General features: G+C 47.7%; 1 protein-coding gene across 3 annotated transcripts in view; it reads right to left on the bottom strand.

Annotated features, from left to right (window-relative positions):
• LOC144129306 (clotting factor G beta subunit-like) overlaps positions 1 to 19,623 on the bottom strand; it is a 42,186-nt gene that overhangs the window by 3,359 nt on the left and 19,204 nt on the right. For 2 of the 3 annotated variants that reach the window (XM_077663338.1, XM_077663337.1), the window contains 7 exons: positions 19,285 to 19,452; positions 14,551 to 14,751; positions 9,801 to 9,866; positions 7,126 to 7,371; positions 5,632 to 5,726; positions 2,660 to 2,766; positions 86 to 351 (listed from right to left, as the gene is read on the bottom strand). In XM_077663338.1, the coding sequence (XP_077519464.1) occupies positions 86 to 351; positions 2,660 to 2,766; positions 5,632 to 5,726; positions 7,126 to 7,371; positions 9,801 to 9,866; positions 14,551 to 14,751; positions 19,285 to 19,387 (1,084 nt within the window). In that variant the 5' untranslated portion in view covers positions 19,388 to 19,452. The remainder of the gene's footprint in view (positions 1 to 85; positions 352 to 2,659; positions 2,767 to 5,631; positions 5,727 to 7,125; positions 7,372 to 9,800; positions 9,867 to 14,550; positions 14,752 to 19,284; positions 19,453 to 19,623) is intronic. The other variant, XM_077663339.1, reaches the window with a different exon arrangement.

The following is a 19,623-nucleotide window of genomic DNA, read 5'->3' as shown; positions in this document are numbered from 1 at the left end:
CCTCGTTGCCCCGGCTGCTCTTTCGCGCCACCGTCGGCGAAGTGCAGCCGTGGAGGACGTGTCGGCCACCGCGCACACCACCCACCGAACGTGTCGTGTCCCCATCCGAGCACGGTGGCCTCGTCTCGGTCGGGGAGCGAGTCCCGCTCGGGCAGGCAGGCTGCCGGCTTCCGTACGTAGCTCTTGAACGCCGATGCGTTGAGGAACAGCAGCGCCACGTCGTTGTAGTGGAAGCGGTCGTCGTAGTCGGGGTGGATGTGCACTGACTCCACGTGGCGCTCAACGAAGGGCTCGCTGCTTTGGTCCGATATGCTGACGCCTCCGACGCGGACCACGTAGTGGGTGTCGCTCCTGAGCAAAGAAAGAACGTGTTCGCGCTGGGCCGAGAATCTAGACGCTTGTAGGGGTGCAATGCGAAAAAAAAAATAAATGTGTGCGCACATCCCAGTGGGCGAGAGCATACGCACATAGAAAACCTGTGGACCTCAGTGAATGGCTCTGGCTTAGTCACCCGCTCGATCATTGCACATATTGAAAAGTTTATGCAGACAGCTAAACGTGGTGATTATCATTGAGTTCTGCCCTCTTGATTTTGCGATTTCATCACAGCTTTGTCGGTCAGTAAACCAGCCGCAACTCGACTTGATTCGGCTGTCCTCTAGCGCTTCCGACCAGCTTTATGACTAAGTTTTCGAGCACAGGCGGTACTGGGCGGTGGCTAACCGGCCCGAAGCACGCCATCTCCATATAGAAACAGCGTAACTTACTGCTCATTTACCCCTTTAAGCAAAACCCAAACACTTCTTAAGCACTTTCCTCCCCCCCCCCCCCTCCCCACCAAAAAAAAAAATTACGGCCACTAAAGGGATTCCATATAAAGGGTATGTTTCGCGGCCATTTATGTATAGGCGCACGGGTAAAAACCGAGCCTCACACTTGCACAGAATAGCGCCCGTAAAGCCTCGTAGAGATAGGTGCGTGGATGTGAACGCGTTGGTACATTTATACTGTCCTTATTAACGTTTGCATCTCAAAACTTGTAACTTTCCTCCCTGCAGCAACATTACATACTGTGCCGTGGCCAATGACTTTAAACTGAGTTGCGGCGTCATAACAAACGAATATGCGTGCGAGGAGATGAAATTGAAGTTTGCAAAAAAGAGCAAACAGAATGAAAAGTACACATCAGAGCGCATAGCGACGCTGCCGTACACAAGACGTATTATCGCTACGTACAAACTGTACAGGGTGTTTCAGCTAGCTTGTGCAGAGCTTTAGAAAGCCACGACGTGCTCCACGAATATTCTACTGCTGCAAGGTAGCCGTCCTGTGCAGACCAGCATATATTTAAAAGCTCCTGGTTTGTTGATTAACAAAGGTATATGCGTTAAATTTTTAATGATTAACTGCAACTATTAGTTTTCAAAGTAAAATTAGAAAAGCAAGTTGAGAAAAGCCCATTTAAGTTGCTTTTTTAAAGAGACTGCGTGGTTTCTTTTTTAGCCTAAAATAAAGCCCGTGAAACTTAAAAATTGTCACGTGATCATATGGCTCTCTAGCCGCAGTGTTAACATGCTCAAATGGGCTCCGACTGAAGGAACTAGGACAACTTGTTCCTATTCTTAGGAACTGCAAGAAATGCTCTAAAACGGCGACAGCGTCATGACCGCCTCTGTGGCTCACTGGTTAGGGCGCTCAGCTACTGATCAGGAGTTCCCGCGTTCGAACCCGACCGCGGCGGCAGCGTTTCGATGGAGGCGCGGTTCAGGTGTCCGCCGAGATGTGAGACAGATACTTCGCCATTTTCTTTCCCCAAAAACCAATTTTCATTTCCATGATCTAGCAAAGTGCGTCCACTCATCGCGGAACCATCGGTGACCGGTTCATTCGTTGCGGGTTTTGCTTAATCGTGTCCCTCCATTCGGAGCGGCTTTGAGGGTGTTAACATTGCGACGCAGGAGCGACCAGTCGCGCGACAACTTTTAAAACTCACTTCCTTTATTTTAAGCTCGAAAAAAAGAAACCACACCAAACTTACTTTGAAGAAAAGCACTTAAATGAAACGCGGATGTCTCAATTTTCCAAGCAAATTTTGCACCTAAAATTTTGCGCTGAATTTAAAGAGACAAAGATTAGCTAATTGATCATCTATAATTAGCAAACTAGGTCTTTTACACTTCTGCTTGCATTCGCAGGACGAATAACTATAACTCTGCAATTGTTGAATCTCCTTAGAGCGCGTTGTTCGGTTGTAAAGCCTGGCACATGTTAGTTGCAGCATCCTGTGTAGGGAAAAAAAATATTCATTTTCACTGTCCGCTCCATTCGAGGAATTATTTTCTGAGGACACACCTGGAAGGGCTTTTTTATCAACATGGCTTATATCAAGCTGCTAACGGGAAAAGGAAGATGTTTCAAGGTAGCTGTGAACTTCAGGCCGTATTCTTCGCCAAATACGCTGGTATGAATAGCAACCTCCAGATCATGATATGAACTAAAATTTCCGTGCTTAAAAACTTCGTATATCCCTACCAAATACATAAAAATTAACAGTTACCATTCTTTGAGTCATGATTTTAACAAATCTGTAGCGCCTTCACTGGTAAAAATTCATTCATCGAATAGGCCTCTACCGTGGGTGGCATGGAAGTGTACTTACAAAGAGTTGTAGTAGCAGTGGGCCGCTGACAGTACCACCCTTCTGGCTATCAGTGTACCTCCGCACCAGAAATTGAGCACCTTAACGCCGTCCCGAAAAACCGCCACCTGTACGACAAACATCAACGAATTGAGCGAAGTTGGGCGTCTTTGTGTCATGTACTAAAAGCGGCGTCAAGTACGTGACATTGCCTGGAAAATATCAGATCCTTGGACAAAGCGCACCACTTATGTTGATGTTGCAGTCAAAAGGAAGCGCGGAAAATGTAAGCATTCGGCTGTTTTTCAATATCTATTCTCATCAGAAGTTCGGATTTACGTGTGCTATCTTTGTGTCTGAGAAGCAATATATTTCAGTTAGTTTAGGAGATCCTTTAAAGTATCTTCGTCTACGTTTCCATCCATATCCTGCACAAAGGTAGTATTATTCGCTTCATTAGTTGACCGCCATCGTATAGTTACTCATCGCCGAGACATTTTCTACACGAGTAAATTCGCTGGCAGCCCATTTGGTGAACGCGTACGACGTGGATGAAAAGGTTGCGAGGCCTCGTCAGAAGCGTCTTCTCTCCAAGTACACGTCCGGGCCCTTGAAGTGACCACCCTTCCTTCCTAGAAGCATGCTTTGACAACGATGAAATACTGACGATTGCTGATTATAATGTATCTCCACACTTGAAGAATATGAGTGCAGTGTTGATATGTGCGAGACAGCATGTTTTGTTTACTTTCTGCCTGTTCTTCTGACAATCGCCTTGTTGCCGACAAAAATAGCCCTTAAACATGATTGCATTGTTAGTATACGCAGTTACGAGATGAAAAAAAAAAGGATTCCCCGGTTAGAAGTCAAATTCTGAGGACATCATCATCATCATCATCAAGTCAAAGTACCGCACGCCGACCCCCAGAATAAAAAAAAATCGCTTATTTTCGAAGACTCCACTGCGTTTGAGAAGAATGAAAGAAAATCCATAATCGCGAGGCAAGCGATCAGAGACCACCGAGTGGCAGAAACGTTACCGAGAACGCAGGGAATTCCCTATCTGTCGTTTCGCTGGGCGCCGAGTAAAGGCTGACAGGTAAACGACGTGAAGTACCCAGAACGCGCGTTCCAAAAGGAGGGGGAAACGAAATTCGAAGCTGCAGCTTTTTCGCACTGTGTACCAAGAACTCCCCGGCTCCACTGACAGTGGGAAGCACACAGGCACACGCAACGGACCCGGCGGCGGCTTCGCTTGTGGTATTCTTTACAGAATCGTTTGTATCGCCCTCTTCAAAGTTTCTCACACCACTGGGTTTTTTTTTCTATCCTTCAGTGCAACTTGCATAGCGTCTCCAACGCTCCAAATATGCGATGAACAACAACTTTCCTGCTCCCCCTCCAAGCCTGGAAGTGCCAGGAGTTCTGCTGTAGCTGTACTGCACGGCCCAGCAACAAACGTTCGACCTGTCCAAGGAATTCCTGAAAAACAGAGCAAGTCTCCATGCGTTAGGCCTATTCGGGATTCGCCTGCGTCCCTAGTTATCTTATCGCTGGATATCGTGATTTGCAGGCGCACAGACACCTGTCAGTCACGTGTTGCTCTAACGTACAGAGACGAATAAAAAAAAGTATCTTTGACCGCGTGCTAATGCAACTGACGAAAAATGCTATTTGCCTTCCAACCACTTCGAACACACGTCTAAAGCCCATTTTTCCGTGAAAGTTTATGCCCATAAAAATTTACATACAATTTTATATGTCGAAGGGCAATATTTAGTAACTCCGAAAAACTCGTTCGCTCTATTTAACAAAACACGTTGTGGGGCTAGTTGGTGAAGCATAGTTTCTCGAAGTTCCTTATAGCGCTACAAAAACACAAGGACACAGAAAGAAGTACACAGGACGAGCGCTGACTCCAACTAACCTTTGGTGAGGCTTCCACAACCTGCATTTATACACAACGAAGGACTACAAATATTTCTAATTTACCAGAAATATTTCACCCGCATGCGCTCTGGTCCTTCGTTGTGTATAGATGCAGGTTGTGGAAGCCTCACCAAAGGTTAGTTGGAGTCAGCGCCCGTCCTGTGTACTTCTTCCTGTGTCCTTGTGTTTTTGTAGCGCTATAAAGAACTTCGAGAAACTCGTTCGTTCTAACTTCTCTTCTTCCAGCTCCCTTCTGACTATCACTACTTTTTCTGGTATACTACGACAGTGACGAACTCTATCCTTCAAAGGCTGCACGCCGAAAATAATAATTCATAAATTCATAAACGCTCACTCTTGCTTGAAACGACCAGCCTGTTAATATCACCTTATGCGTGCCCGATGGTCTTCCGCAAACTCGACTCGTAGATATCATGCTGGAAGTATAGCGCAACGAAAGCGACGAAGAAGGTACACTTCGCGCGTCACTCACTGTAACCGCCGCTGATTGTAACTTATTGGGCAAAGATCGAGCTCATCGATATAAACAGCTGATCAGCAGCCCTTCCGTTGCATTGTCTGAGAGGGAATTGGAATATCTGCACTTCCTCGTGCACATGTCTTTTAGATAACTTTCTGGTTGTAATAATTTCTTGCAAAGCTTATATATACGTGTTTCGTCATTCAAAAACCATTAAACCCAGTTGGTAGCTCTTGTTCGTGTCTTACCTTCGTCTTTCTTCCCGTCTTTGGTGCGCTGTGCGCCAAAATGAACACGTACCAACTCGCACAAATTTCTTCCTTAATCGATATCAATAAAGCCGTCGGAAAAAAATTTTTCACGGAATGAATTTAACTCAACGTGCAAAAGACGAAAACTCGCTGAATATAGAGCCGTCTTGGGTGCCTTCCCCGCAATCTCGTCTACAATTTCGTTGTTTGCACTGCAACTTTCCAGAACTCATCTGCACAAAGTGACGTAAATAATGTGAATTCAGCAAGGTGAAGCAAGTGACTCACGAGGTTTTGAAAGCAGCTTAGCTTCACCTGCACCGGAAGCTTACCATGAAAGGGTACTCTCCCAGCTGGGCGTCCTTTCCACCTTTCACGACTGGTATGAAGTCAATGTGGCCAGGCTTGTTAGGTGTCTTGCCGCAATCTGAAAGCATTCACTCGATTCTAACCGGATGCTCATAGCAACGCGTAGTTATCGAAACTCACGCAGTCACCTCAAATAAATACTACCGTTTCTCTGTCATTTTCTGCCTGAAAATGGTTTAGTTTAATTCTGCGAATACAGCTGCCAAGTTCTGCAGCAAAAACGTAGTACATATTCACGGCATTTCAAGGTCCAGCTTTAGAAGAGAGAGAGGGCGGTGAAGCGGGGAGATGGAAGGCATGGAGGGGGCGTGTATCAAGCGTGGATAAGAGAGAAGCAAGCCGAAATTGTTGCGTTAGCTGAGCCGTAGACGTAGGATGAGTGTAGGAGTGACACCTCTTCAACTACAGCTCTCTCGTGGCAAGTCCATACTGCGCACTAAGGTGTGACTTCCCGCTTGATGCGCTCCTCATGGCGGCCCTCAATGTTCTGCTGCAAACCATTACGCTAACAGGGAAAAAGACTCCTTATGGTGGCTCGAGTAAAAACACCATGCCGTCGAGCAAGGTTATTCAGAGAAGGAAGCGCCGCTGGAACGACTGTCACGAACGATGTGAAGGCAGAGGGGGAAGGAATACCAAGATGACCATCGGCAGAGGACTGACACGCACAGCACGGGGAGCTGAGAAGAGGCGCAGACAACACAAATGGAACCATAATTTCCCGCGCTACGATCGTCTGTCAAAACGCTTCGTTTCGTACCGCAGCTGTAACTACGCCGGAATTTTTTGCGCGTCATGAAAGGTTTAGTTTCGTTTATGGGGTTTAACGTCCCCAAGCGACTCAGGCTATGAGAGACGCCGTAGTGAAGGGCTCTGGAAATTTCGACCACCTGGGGTTCTTTAACGTGCACTGACATCGCACAGCCTGATGAAAGGCGTACCGCTTATAAGTGCACCAAACAGCTAAAAAGGCTGTCTCAGGGAAGACGGCCACTAATTTTTAAAAATAGGCTTTGTAAAGTAAAGGGAAGCTTTTTGCGGCATAGTAATACCAGTGTCAGCGGACGCCAAAAAAAAAAAAAGGAGGGCCGAGCATGGGGCATGCTCGGATAAGTTCGGAGGAGCGTCGCGCCAGCTGCAGCCAATGGGAGGAGCGCGTCGTGCCAGCTGCCGTCGAGTGGGGAGAGGGCGCGAAGATGAAGAGCGAGAAACGCGGTTGCGTGCACATGCAGATGCCAGAAAGAGCAGGCGAAGAATGAAGACGTGCATTCGTATGTCTAATCGGCTTAACTACGTTAAAACCCAACCAGTTCTGCAATCTTGCTTCGCCATTCGCTCAAGCGACGAGATCTGAAATTGCCAGGACGTGCACTCTGCTCAGCGGACAGTAAAGATAAAACAGAAGATAAGAATTGCCAGTATTCGAGAATGCAGCCCTGTCCCTGGCGCGCACGTACATTTCCCATTCTCGTACTTGAGCCCTTCGATCTTGATGACTCTGTCGAGCGGAGGCCTCGGCGTGGCTGTGGACCCGACCCCTTGCAGCTGGTTGCGGGGGCAGCAGGCGTGCGCGACGCCATCTCTGAGGTCGCACAGCGGGGGGAACTTCTTCTGGCGCACCAGCTCCTGCAGCGGCGCGCAGCGGTCCAGGGGAACGCACGTGCCAGGCTGTCCGGACTCGCTGACCGTGCATGGTGCCCCGTCTGCAGCGCCGTCGACAACACACCCACGGGCATTAAGATGTGAATATACGTTTTCTTACTTTCTTTCCTTCCTCCGTTCTTGCTTTCTTTTGAGACATTTTTTTTACGAGGCTGCCTTTGTATCTCAATTTTATATTACGCCCTTCCCATTTTTATTCGTAAATGCTTCCTACAACATGACGAGGAGTACTGGTCACTGTCCAAGGTCAATAAAGATGGAAATTTTGACGTTTCGGGAGCACTACGGACTGGTCAAGGTCAATAACGATGGAAATCTTGACGTTTCGGGAGCACTACGGACTGGCCAAGGTCAATAACGATGGAAATCTTGACGTTTCGGGAGCACTACGGACTGGTCAAAGTCAATAACGATGGAAATTTTGACGTTTCGGGAGCACTATGTCTCCCTTGTTCACTGTCATAGTGAACAAGGGAGACATAGTGCTCCCGAAACGTCAAAATTTCCATCGTTATTGACCTTGGCCAGTATGACAGTGAACAAGGGAGACATAGTGCTCCCTAAACGTCAAAATTTCCATCGTTATTGACCTTGGCCAGTCCGTAGTGCTCCCGAAACGTCAAGATTTCCATCTTTATCGACCTTGGCCAGTGACCAGTACTCCTCATCACCATGCTTCCTGACCAGACGGTGTTCCGTCAAACCCTCGACTACATCTCCCTACAATATATTGTCACCCTGGCATTCAAAATGCTGACTTCTTTCGCGGAGGTAGTGTCTTTATTTTGTTCTAGATATAATTACCTGTGCCTGCATTTGTATGTTCCTGCATTTTTGCGCTTCAATTTTGCCCTTTCCTCTAACAGCCTTTGAGAGGCAAAAAATGTGATCTAAATAAAATAGCACAGAGGAAATAACTTTCTGACCGTATTTCACTGAAATAGAATCCGCAAAATTCAAGCAGTTAAGAGATTATTTTTGTCAATAGCTCCTCTTCCATGTCCTCTTATTGACAACTGTGTTTTTTTGTGCGTGCCTGTTATTTATATTTACATGTGTTTTATTTATTGCTACCGTGATGAACTTCTGTTCTCCCCCTTTACATAATAGACAGATATTCAGACAACAGGGTCTCGGGCGCAGGGGCAAAAGGCAGATGTCATCTGCCTGACGAGGCCCAGGCAACCGTCGCACAGCTCAGAATAGGCAGCAAAAGAAACAAGAACTTCATTCACTTATTACATAGAGAACGCACTTATAAACAAAGTAGGCAATAATGCACCCATACATTGTGATTATGATGAAATGTCACGCGGTAAAACCTGTCTGTGTGCATTGAATGCACACTACACCAAGTGCGTGCGCTCCAACGCTCGTAATTATAGATCATCACGAGGTACTCTTTTTCTCTGTACCCCTCTGGTAGCTCTTAAAGCGGTAGCTGCTCACTGAACATCCTTCGGGGTAAACGCCGTCGCCGTTCATTGCCTTTGCTGAAACCTGTCATGTCCACCTGTTTACCAAAAAGCAGGCCATCCACGCTGGTCTGAGCCACAGCCAAGCGGGCGCTCTCGGAAATGTCACATGTGTTAGCATGATCTAGACAAGCACAAGCTAAGGGGCCCATAAACACCCATGTGGGCCATATGGATCCGTATCTCTTTGGTCTACAGTCTTCACTCTGTGTTTTGCCTCGTCATCGGGCAGCGTAAAAGTGACGGGAACCCCTTCCCGGATTTCCGCTTTTCCCGAACTTCTTCGTTTTTTCACGCCGCAGTAAAAAAATATATAGGGAGTAGTGAGACACCCTCGCCCTGCCCTCGTTCCGACATGCGCGTATAGCCTCGTGCCCATCCAGGCGCCATGAAGAGAGATGGCACGCGCTCGACAGCCCCAATCCTCCCTGACCCACATGTGCATAGCCTTGGTCAAAATCCTTCAGGCCTTAGTGTTTGCTTTTCAACAGTGTATTGGAGACACAAGCCCGAAATCTCTGCAATGTGAGGACAAATTTCGTCCTCAACTTTCAACACCTTTTAGTCTTCTGGAGCGCCGCAAGTCTTCCATTATGCTGATTACTTTTAACAGAGCCTGTATACTTCAGGGCCCAGACCCGGACAGACAGCATTCTCCGTGGCCAGCACAGTGTAGTTACGGCTTACGGCACAAATGTCGGCGCCGGTTTACGTTCGCAAGCTTCCTGATTTGCGACACCTAAAGTTGTCACAGCTGTCCTGTATGCTCGCAACAGTCTCCGTCATGGGAATCACATCCACATACTTAGCCGGCATTCAAGTGGACGCTGACATGTGCCAGCCTGCAAGTTTCAGTCGCCATGAAATCATCTGACATCAACAAAATACGAGCAAATTTTGTCGATGCGCGAAGCTGACATTCTTCCGTTCCTCGCAGAAAAGATTGTGCCCGCAAGCGTGCAGTGAAAGCAAAAGCGCACGAACGCCATCCTCACCTGGTGGCGGTTCTCTGATCACCGGTTGAGACTGATCCGGGGTAGGCGGCGCCGGCGGCCGGGTTGCTGCATGCAGGTCGCAAAAGAACTCTTAATCTTAGCTGATCATGATGAGGATGAAAGCGTTTATTAAGGAAAAAGGGGGAGGGGAAGTTAGGGGAAGGTGGTCAGGTCCTCAGCCCAGGATTCCGTCATTGTCCGGCTCGAGGTCCGAGCCTTCCCAAGTTGTCTGTTGTATTAAATCTACAGAACAAATTAGCCAGGCAGGCCCATATCATATTATATTGCCACAAGTCTTTGCATTTTTTATTTGTTAATGCTGAATGCCGCCGGCACGCGGACTTATCACTATGTTTGTGACGCACGATGCAACCATATTTATCTCCCATGATCGCACCCACGCGGAAACGATTCTACGTTGTTCGAGACTGTTGTGGTTATTTTGCTTATGCTCAATGCCGCCGTTCGTTGTCAGCTTTAAACTGAGCACGGCGGAGAGCGGCGGGCATTCTGTTCGACGACAGCCGAGCACGCTTGTTGCTATTGCCGCCACCGAGTCATTCAAAGAAGGAGAAAGAAAGAGAGAAACTCTTTATTGAAAACCAGAGATTTTAGCCGGCATGAAAAATTCGCCCACATGCTACTCTGCGTGGGGAAGAGAATTGGGGATAGAAAGACGGTAGGAGAAAGGCGCGCATATTATAATGCAAATTATTAAAGAAGTATGTAATGTAATTTGGGCAGACGTACATCAACGAGACCGGAAGCGCGCAGAGTGGGTGACGGAACAAACGCAGGTTAATGATCCTAGTTTAAATCAAGAGGAAGAAATGGGCTTTGTTAGGGTCTGCAATACGAAGGCAAGATAACCGCTGGTCCATAAAGTAACGGAGTGAATTCCAAGAGAAGGCAAGCGTAGCAAGGGGCGGCATAAAAGTAGGTGGACGGATGAGATTAGGAATTTTGCAGGCAAAGGGTGGATGCAGCTGGCAAAGGAAAGGGTTAATTGGAGAGACATGGGAGAGGTCTTTGCCCTGCAGTGGGCGTATTCACGGTAGTGACGATGATGATGACAACAACGAGTAATGCTACGAGATATTAAGTGGCAAAATGCAGTGTCCTAAAAAGGGTATGACAACATGAAGAGTGCATAATGGTGAGATTAATGGAGATATCAGAGCTTGTCGAGTGGACAAACGCCATCTGAATAAGCAATCAAGAAGTTCATTGCACGTCTCTGCTGCGTAAAGCAGGCTAAAAGACCTAACCTAAGTCCACTCCTAAAGGCACTTGAATGAGTGGCTACATACAATGTTCATAGTGCGCACGCTAGTCAGCATACGCTGGGCATTCAAATAGAATATGTTGTACTGTTTCTATTGAGCTGCAGTTGTAGCAGTGAGGACTGCTCACCTAAACGGTACCGCAAGTTTGTAGTTGCGGCGTTCAGCCGGAGACGACGATAAACAATTTGCAGATGGCGTGAAAGACTGGGTGGTAGTGTAGATTCGAAATATGGGCCAAATGAGTAATTGTGTAATTGTGTGACGGCGCGCTCCACAGCCGATTCTTTTCTTCATGGTCATGTCTTGTGGCAAGTTTCGGCGCATCTGATTTGTAGGAGAAAACCCTCTTGCAATTCTGATGCTGCAGAAGTTTGCGTCTACTGCATCTGCTTTTTCATTGGCTAGAATGCCACAGTGAGCTAGAATCCATTGAAATGATGTATAATGGCTGCGGCAGTATCCATGTGATGTATGTATGAAATGTCGTGAGAAACTGGTTGCTGATTGTTTTTTTTCGACAGGTTGGACCCAGTATGCGCTGCTTTGGAGTCGGCGAAAACCGCCCATCAACCCGGGCTTGGCCAAGGATATAGGAGACAGGTTCTTTAACGCGGTGAAGCTCTGCTGTTGTGGAGGATGTCTTCCGCTGCAGGCGATAGGAAGGCGTTTGGCTTGTTCAGGGCACGTAAAGGCCACAGTAGAGGTCTGCTGGGAAGTTGAGCCGGTAAAGTGAAGTCGGTAAAGATGTGTGTGTCCTGTGAACATTTCTCGGCTGAGCAGGTTAGAGCAGCTTCCAGTAGCGCAACCTGTGGTATAAACTGCTCCTGGCATAAAATGTTCCATATTTAGAGGCTAGAGTCCAGGGAGGAAAGTCCGTAGTCAATGTTTCTTCTATATCTTTCAATTCTGTCAATGTTTCTTCTATATATTTCACTTCTGTCGTCTGCACGAGGCAGTGGCCCGATGGACACGCCTGTGTACTTTCCCCTTCCTTCATTCACGACAACGACGTGAGCACAGCGCTCACATTTAGCAGCATAAAGGCAGCTGATCCAGGGCAAGGGGCAGACGGACTCGGGGCAAATGAAGCAGCCATCGTTCGTCGATGCGATTGCTACGACGCGCGTCTCTTCTTTCGAAGCTTTCACATTTCTTTCAGCTGTCTTCTGCCTGCGCGCGGCAGTGCTGGTGGCAAGGCGCAGAAAGCTTTTCTTAGCTGTCTCCCAATCACGCATATATATATATATATATATATATATATATATATATATATATATATATATATATATATATATATATATATATATATATATATATATATATATATATATATATATATATATATATATATATATATATATATATATATATATATGCGCGTTGGTGAACACTCTCAAGGTTCGCGTACACCAAATAAGCATAAATACCCCACGAGAGCAGCAGATTGGACAGCCGTCGCCGTAGCTGAGTTGGTAAGAGCACCGGACGCGACATTCGGAGGTCGTGGGTTCGGATCCCACCGGCGGCATGGTTGTTTTTTCGACTGCTTTGAAAAGTAGTTTTCTTTAAGCGATTTATTAATCTAAGTAATATTATCCCACTGATAAGCACAACACATTAAAAAAAGCAACGTTCCCCAATGCACCTTGGTTTCGGTGACTGTTAGCTCCCTTCATATATATATATATATATATATATATATATATATATATATATATATATATATATATATATATATATATATATATATATATATATATATATATATATATATATATATATATATATATATATAATTTCAAATCATGGCGCCGCTTCTTCCTCGCTTGTACCTACGAAATACACAGTGAACTTTGAACATCGTGATGTAAACAGCATGATGACGTTCTTGCCACAAACAGCTTTACGCAGAAATAAGCCGTGTTAAGCGATTAGCATTTACAACCGTCTGCGATTTTCTTTTAATGCGAGAGCATCAGGAGGACCATGAAGGCGAAAACTGACCGGCGACGCCTGTGTGAAGCCTCCACTTACCGTGTGGTGTTTAGGGGGATTTGCTTTCTCCACCTGCCAACTGTCATCTCTCCACTTGGAGAGGAGAAGAAGGAGGCTCATCAAAGCTCGGCAAAAACGAAGAGGACTAAGAAGAAACTCACTCAGACAACAGCAGGCCTGCGTGAAAAATATACAGCCTATCGAAGAACTGTGTGCAAAAATGAGGCTTGCGGAGGCTATTTCTCAGTCTCAACCTCAGTCTCAGTCTCAACAACCTCAGTCTCACGAGCCCGTAGACCAAATGAATGAGAGCTCGGCTGCTGACCCGAAAGACGCTGGTTCGATCCCGGCCGCGGCGGTCGAATTTCGATGGAGGCGAAATTCTAGAGGACCGTGTATTGTGCGATGTCAGTGCACGTTAAAGAACCCCAGGGGGTAGAAATTTCCGGAGCCCTCCACTACGGCGTCCCTCATAGCCTGAGTCGCTTTGGGACGTTAAACCCCAATAAACCAAACCAAACCAAATGAATGAGAGCTCTAGTCTATCAAGTACGTCCCTTCCAGTCATGCTTCCTGATATCGGTATCCGCTGCAAAATCGAGTGGCCTTCAATAATTCCGGCTACAGTGTGGTCGATGCGTGTGTTTACTAGCCTTTCTGTTCCCGCGTTGGCCGGGATCTCAAGTGCTCTTTTATATGATTTGCTTGTTATAACGTCCGACTTGTTCTCACTTTTCTTCCATTTGAAAAATGGTGCTATGTAAGCCATCCTGCTCACAGTAAAAGCCTGTATTAACTTGATAGTGTATTTGCCTCTAAATCCTTGCTTGTGGTTTGAGATCCTACTAACCATTCTCGTGGTTTGATATGCTTAACCATTCTCAGCGGTCGTGTGCTTGTCGTTTCTTCGCGTGTCCGTGTTTCACCGCGCTGTTTCTTCCTTTTAAATGCATTACCAACTAGCCCGGAACCTTGCTCTTCTGCTCTTCTAGCCATTCTCGCCACTTTCTCAGTTGTTGCTTGCAACCTCCTGATCACTTCCCCGTCGCTGTCCCTGCTGTCTAGTAAGAGACCTAAGATTTTCGGAAGTGGTATCTCTGGAATTTGCGCTGCCCCCCACAAATACTATAATAGGGTCAGAGTCTCCGCTTTCTTCCTAGATATCAGTAATTCAGATTTGCTCGGTGCGCACTGCAGTCCACAACTATTCGCGTATTCTTGCGCACTATCCACCGCATAATGTAGTCTCTCTTGCATGCTCCCAGCTGACCCTCCGGAGATCCGAGCAATCTTGAAGAGCACTGCACCCGTGTGGTTAGCCCCTACTTCCCAGTCTCCAGTTCTCTGACTTGACTTCTCCAATTGATCGCACCTAAATTTTTTTGCCGTTTCAATTCCTGTTCATGTACACCTCCCCTTTATAATGCGAATGCCCGTGCAAAGAGTAGAACAAAGAAATATAAACTCACCAGGGGGCGCCGGCGGGGGTGGAGGCGGGTCCTTGTTGGGGCAGCACACGATGGGCAGCAGACCGCGTAGGCCGCAGAACATGGGGAACTTGAGCCTTCCCACGTCCTTCAGTGACTCGAGGCACTCGTTCACAGGCATGCAGGTGCCGTCGGTGGTCTCGTCGACCCGAACCAGGTGCCTTGCTCGACACGCCTGCCGCGCTAGAATGTATGGACAGTCGTATAGAACAGACCGCTCGCAGGAACTCGCAATGAGACGCTCAAAGCGCACAAGCCATTGCGCACGGCGATCGCTTACGGCATACACGTCACTTCTTTCTTATGTTCATGTGCCACGGAAGAATAGTTGAGTATAGACCAACGCCGTGTTTACATACAAAGAGGAGGTTCGCGGCAACCGGATTCGACTAGAGGTGGCAAGTAGGCTTAAGCTCCATAGGAACACATGGAAGCAAAAGTTTTCACAGCAATTCTTGATTTCACAGTCCACCTACGATGTCGTCCCTTCGTGAAGAATAACTAAGTTCATCCTGGAACAGGTTGCAAACGTGTGGAACGTCATTTCGAAGGCGACGTATATTTAAAACAGTGCGTCACATGCACGTGGGGGTGATTCCCTGCTGGGGGCACGGGGTCGGAGCGCGGCTCATATTAACACATGCAAGTAGAACTTTCGGAAATATTTTGCTCGTTTCACAGAGTGCCCGCGGAGTCGACTGTTTGCTAACAGTCGGCGAGTGCTTTGAAAAACGACAGTGTGAGAAAGTATGCTACATCATTTAGAAGCTATCTTTTTACATCGCTACGATAAATGTAAGCTACCAGACAACCTCTATCCGCTGGGTGTTTCGCAAAGTTCCGCAAGCTTCTCATGTGGTCTGACATTTCTGCCGCGCACGCTACGTTCCCTCGCAAATGCTGCCTTTCAAACGATAGCGAGGCGTACATTGAGGAAAGTCCTCAAACGGTACAATAAACATGACTGTACAATACACGAGTAATTATGGGTATGCGAATTTTGAAACGGTGCACGATAACAATCGCGTTCTACCTTATAAAGCATTTCAATTCACTGACATGAGCTGTAGCAAACCGGCGCTATCTATGTTGTAGAGATGAAAGTAAATGCAAAATAGTTTGCGCTGAGGTACAATAGGTAGTGTTGTGACCGTGTTCGCTTTGGGTTTGGGTTTATGTAGTTCAACGGTCGAAAGTGACTCACGCTATGAGGGACGCCGTAGTGGAGGGCTTCGGTAATTCCGGTGACCCGGGGTTCTTTAACATGCACTGACACCACATAGGGGTTGTGGATTTGAATTTGAACAACCGCCAGACGAAACTTTTGAAGACGTCCACTGGTTCGAACGCGGAGCCCGTTGATAGCATGACGGTTTCGCCCCTCCGGGAAACCCTTCGCGACCTCTTCGGGCTACAGGCGGGCAGGCAGTGGCCACGGCGGACCTGTGTGCGTCATGTTTTGTGCGCATGGCAACCATTGCGATGTCATGGAACCCTTACCGCCCGAGCGCTTGTGATGTACGCGTTTGTGTGTTGTTGTGGCCAATGAATGCAACGTCAACGGAGACGCAGACCTCAATTACGGCCTCTCTTGCTGTCCTTTCTCTTTCAATACAAACTTCCTCCCTTACTTCACGGCGTGGTTGAGATGTCCACCAATATGTGGGACAGTTACTGCGCCTTTCCTTTCCTTTAAAATCCCAATCACAATGGCGACGCACAACGGCCAATTCAGGGAGCAGTGTCACTGCAGCCCGTTCGTGATTTCTTCGGGCGACGGATGGGCTGTTTTTAGAGGTCTCTAGTAGAGATTCCGAGCGATTTGTCCAACGGAAAAGGCGTCGCGCCGAATGGGCGATGGCGTTCCGTGGACTTCCTGACAGCACTGCAACACGCTGTCGCGTTTCACTCTTAAAGGCGAAGCTTAAGCGTCCAAAATGGGCCTAATCCGAAACTTTGTTACTTGCATTTCTTTTACTCTTTTTCCTGAATCTGGCATCATCGCTTTTTTTGAGCAGCGCCTGCCGTTGTTAAATGTAGTACGTCAGGAATCCTAAAGCGAGCCAGCTGTGTTGCAAGGCAGCTCTGGCGAAGCCATTCCGCGCAGTACTTGCACAGAACGAATGCGCGAATCGTGTCCGGTAAAAGTGTCGGCTCTGCTGTGAAACTAAAGGGTACCACGGCGGCGAAGTACTGAATACAACACCACCATGGTTTCCGCGTAACAGCAGACGCAAATGTGTTTCCTCGCGTGGGGTCAGCTCATTAACACATTCTGTACAATTACCAGGTCTCGGCATAAGAACAAAAACTGTGAAATGGTAGGAGTACAGTCGAGCCCACTTATAACGAACCTGACGGTCGCGCAGATTGCGTTCGTTGCATCCAAGGTTCGTAGTAAGCGGACTTCCCATGTTAGAGACAAAATTACAAAGCCAGACAGTAAGTATTTTATGCACATCTGCTTCCAAACTCTCCAGCGCATTCACATACTTCTTGCCGCTACCCTTGCTACCAACAAGCTGGTTTAGGGGCACGACGTAACTAACCGCTGTGGAAGCGTTCTCGGTGGTGGTGATGATGATGATGATGATGATGTCCTCAGGCTTAATGGCACATACCGACGGCGGGGAGTTGGCCAGGTGCTCTCGGTAGCAGGTGGTAGGTCGACCTCCTCATCATCGTCCTCATCAGATTCCTGGCAGCGCGAGAGTTCTCGTACTTCGCCTACTGTTATTTTCGTCAGTGTGTGGCTTTCCGATGTCGGCGTCAACATACGCACCACCACGTCACCCCAGGCGTCATCAGGTCGGGCAAATTGCGCATCGACGATGAGTTCCCACAAATACACATGCGTCCGACAACTTTTCTTGTGAACTTGTGACATCCCTCGCAGACCATGCTTCATAGCTCTCAATTGTACATGCCACAAATCACCGATTGGCTTTAAAGTTTCGTTTTCATCTCTTGGATTTTAACCTGACTTTGAGACGTCTGCGTGGCGGTCGGCGCGACCGCGCAAACATTCTGCATAAGCTGTCACTTGACGCTAGTTATACTCACTTGCGTTACCACAAATTAGACGAGCGGACTTTCCAAACTGCATCGGCTGGCACACCCATACAACTGTGGACCGCGTGATCTAGGTTTGCTCAACGCACACTCGACGAAGAAGTGCTGACCTTTTCAATGGAGGCGAAATTCTAGAAACCCATGTACTGTGCGCTGTTACTGCACATTAAAGAAACCCAGGTGTTGTCGAAATTTCCAGAGCCCTTCACAACAGCGTCCCTCATAGGCTGAGACGTTTTGGCACGTTAAATCCCTATACACCATAAACTATAAACTTCAATCAAGCGTTTCGGCAGCGGATCTTTGTCGGAGGGTGCCAAATGGCCACACGGACAGAGGCTCTCCAAGCTCTCAAGGCGCTTCAGGCATTCTTACGCATGCCAAGCAGCGCTGACTCAAATCGTGGCTACTTTGCGCGGTCTGCATACACATTCGCGCGTCTCCTGTACCCGTCGGCTTCCATCATAGCCACCTTTCTTCTCTTTACACCCCCCCCCCCTTTCCAGTACCAGGCCGAGCTCTATCTTCCATTTTAAATACAAATCTTTCTATCTGATCTTACGGCGCTTTGTCCAAAACGCAAAGTATCAGCAGTAAGACGACAGTGGGGATGCATTAGACAGCAGTTCACGACTAGCAAAGAGTAGGCGAATGCTAATGTTTGAACAAAATGGCGAAAGAACAGATCAGGTGCATGATGCGTTCCAAAGATTTGTGGTCGTCGGCAATCTATCAATGGCCAAAGATGATGAGGGTATGCATTTATCGGCTGGCGGCTATGGTGTAGCTTGCGGCCATCCCAGCTGTTCGATCGCCTCGCGTTCCGCTGCCTTTGTTCTCTTTGAGGGCGCGTTCTTCTACCGCGTTGCGGTGCGTCTTTTTTTTTTTTTCCATCAGTGTCGTCGTCTTATTTCCTTCCCCGATGACTAGCGCCATGTCAATCTCGTTGCTGGATTACGGAAACGATCTTGTTCCCGTCTACGCGTCATTTGCGCTTCCTCTTTTATGTTGTACCAATTTCCTTCACTGCGCGCCGTCGACAACGCCTTTTTTTGTGTGTGTGACGCGATGACATATTGGCGACTAGAGAGGGGATTGCAGGGGTTTTTCTGTCTCACATCTCGGCGGACGCCTGAACCGCGCCGTAAGGGAAGGGATAAGGGAGGGAGTGAAAGAAGAAAGAGGTGCCGTAGTGGAGGGATCCAGAATAATTTCGACCACCCGGGGATCTTTAGCGTGCACTGACATCGCACAGCACACGGGCGTCTTTGCGTTTCGCCTCCATCGAAACGCGGCCGCCGCGGTCGGGTTCGGTTCTGCCAAAAGAGCACACGAAGCACGGAACCGCGACAGTTGCGCCATGTGCCACGCCCACTAGAAAGTTCCTACAGTTGCTGTAATGTGCAGCATGAAACAGTCAGGGCGCCAAATACGCAATTCAGAACGCAGAAGTTTCGTCGACCAACACTTTGGGGAAGGACCCATGAAACAAGTACATTTAAAAAGCATTCGATTGGACCTTTGGAGCGAGCTGTGTGAGGCGATTTCATTTACCATGATCAGTTGGCGCACAATTTAGGGTGACATATTTCCGCTAGTGATGTTGGGACGTCCTTGAAGAGAAGAGGAAGGTTAAATGCGTACCTTCATCAACAAATAAGCTGCCGAGGGAGCTGCTGCCAAACTGCGGTGAACGACGGGTTCGTTGTCCTTTATAGTTTGGGAGCAAATAGTTGTAGTCCTCCATGTTGACTGGCCTTGGCTTCACTGACAGGGACAGATGATGAGGGCGCTCGCTTCCGGGACCACCGGCTGCAAAAAGCGGAATAGATGCTTTCTACTGCTGAACTGCGGTGAGCATCGGCTTCGTGGTCTTTTAGAGGTCGGCAAAAGTTGTTTTTTTTTCGCACACTTGCCGTAAAGGCATAATTTGGGCTCGCTGTATAGAAATCATGTAAGGTATCTTCGCAAAGATGTTTGTTT

Source organism: Amblyomma americanum, chromosome 4 (genome assembly GCF_052857255.1).
Source record: "Amblyomma americanum isolate KBUSLIRL-KWMA chromosome 4, ASM5285725v1, whole genome shotgun sequence".
NCBI classification, from domain to species: domain Eukaryota; kingdom Metazoa; phylum Arthropoda; class Arachnida; order Ixodida; family Ixodidae; genus Amblyomma; species Amblyomma americanum.
Note: the sequence above shows the minus strand (reverse complement) of the source record. Positions and strands in the feature narration are given on the sequence as shown.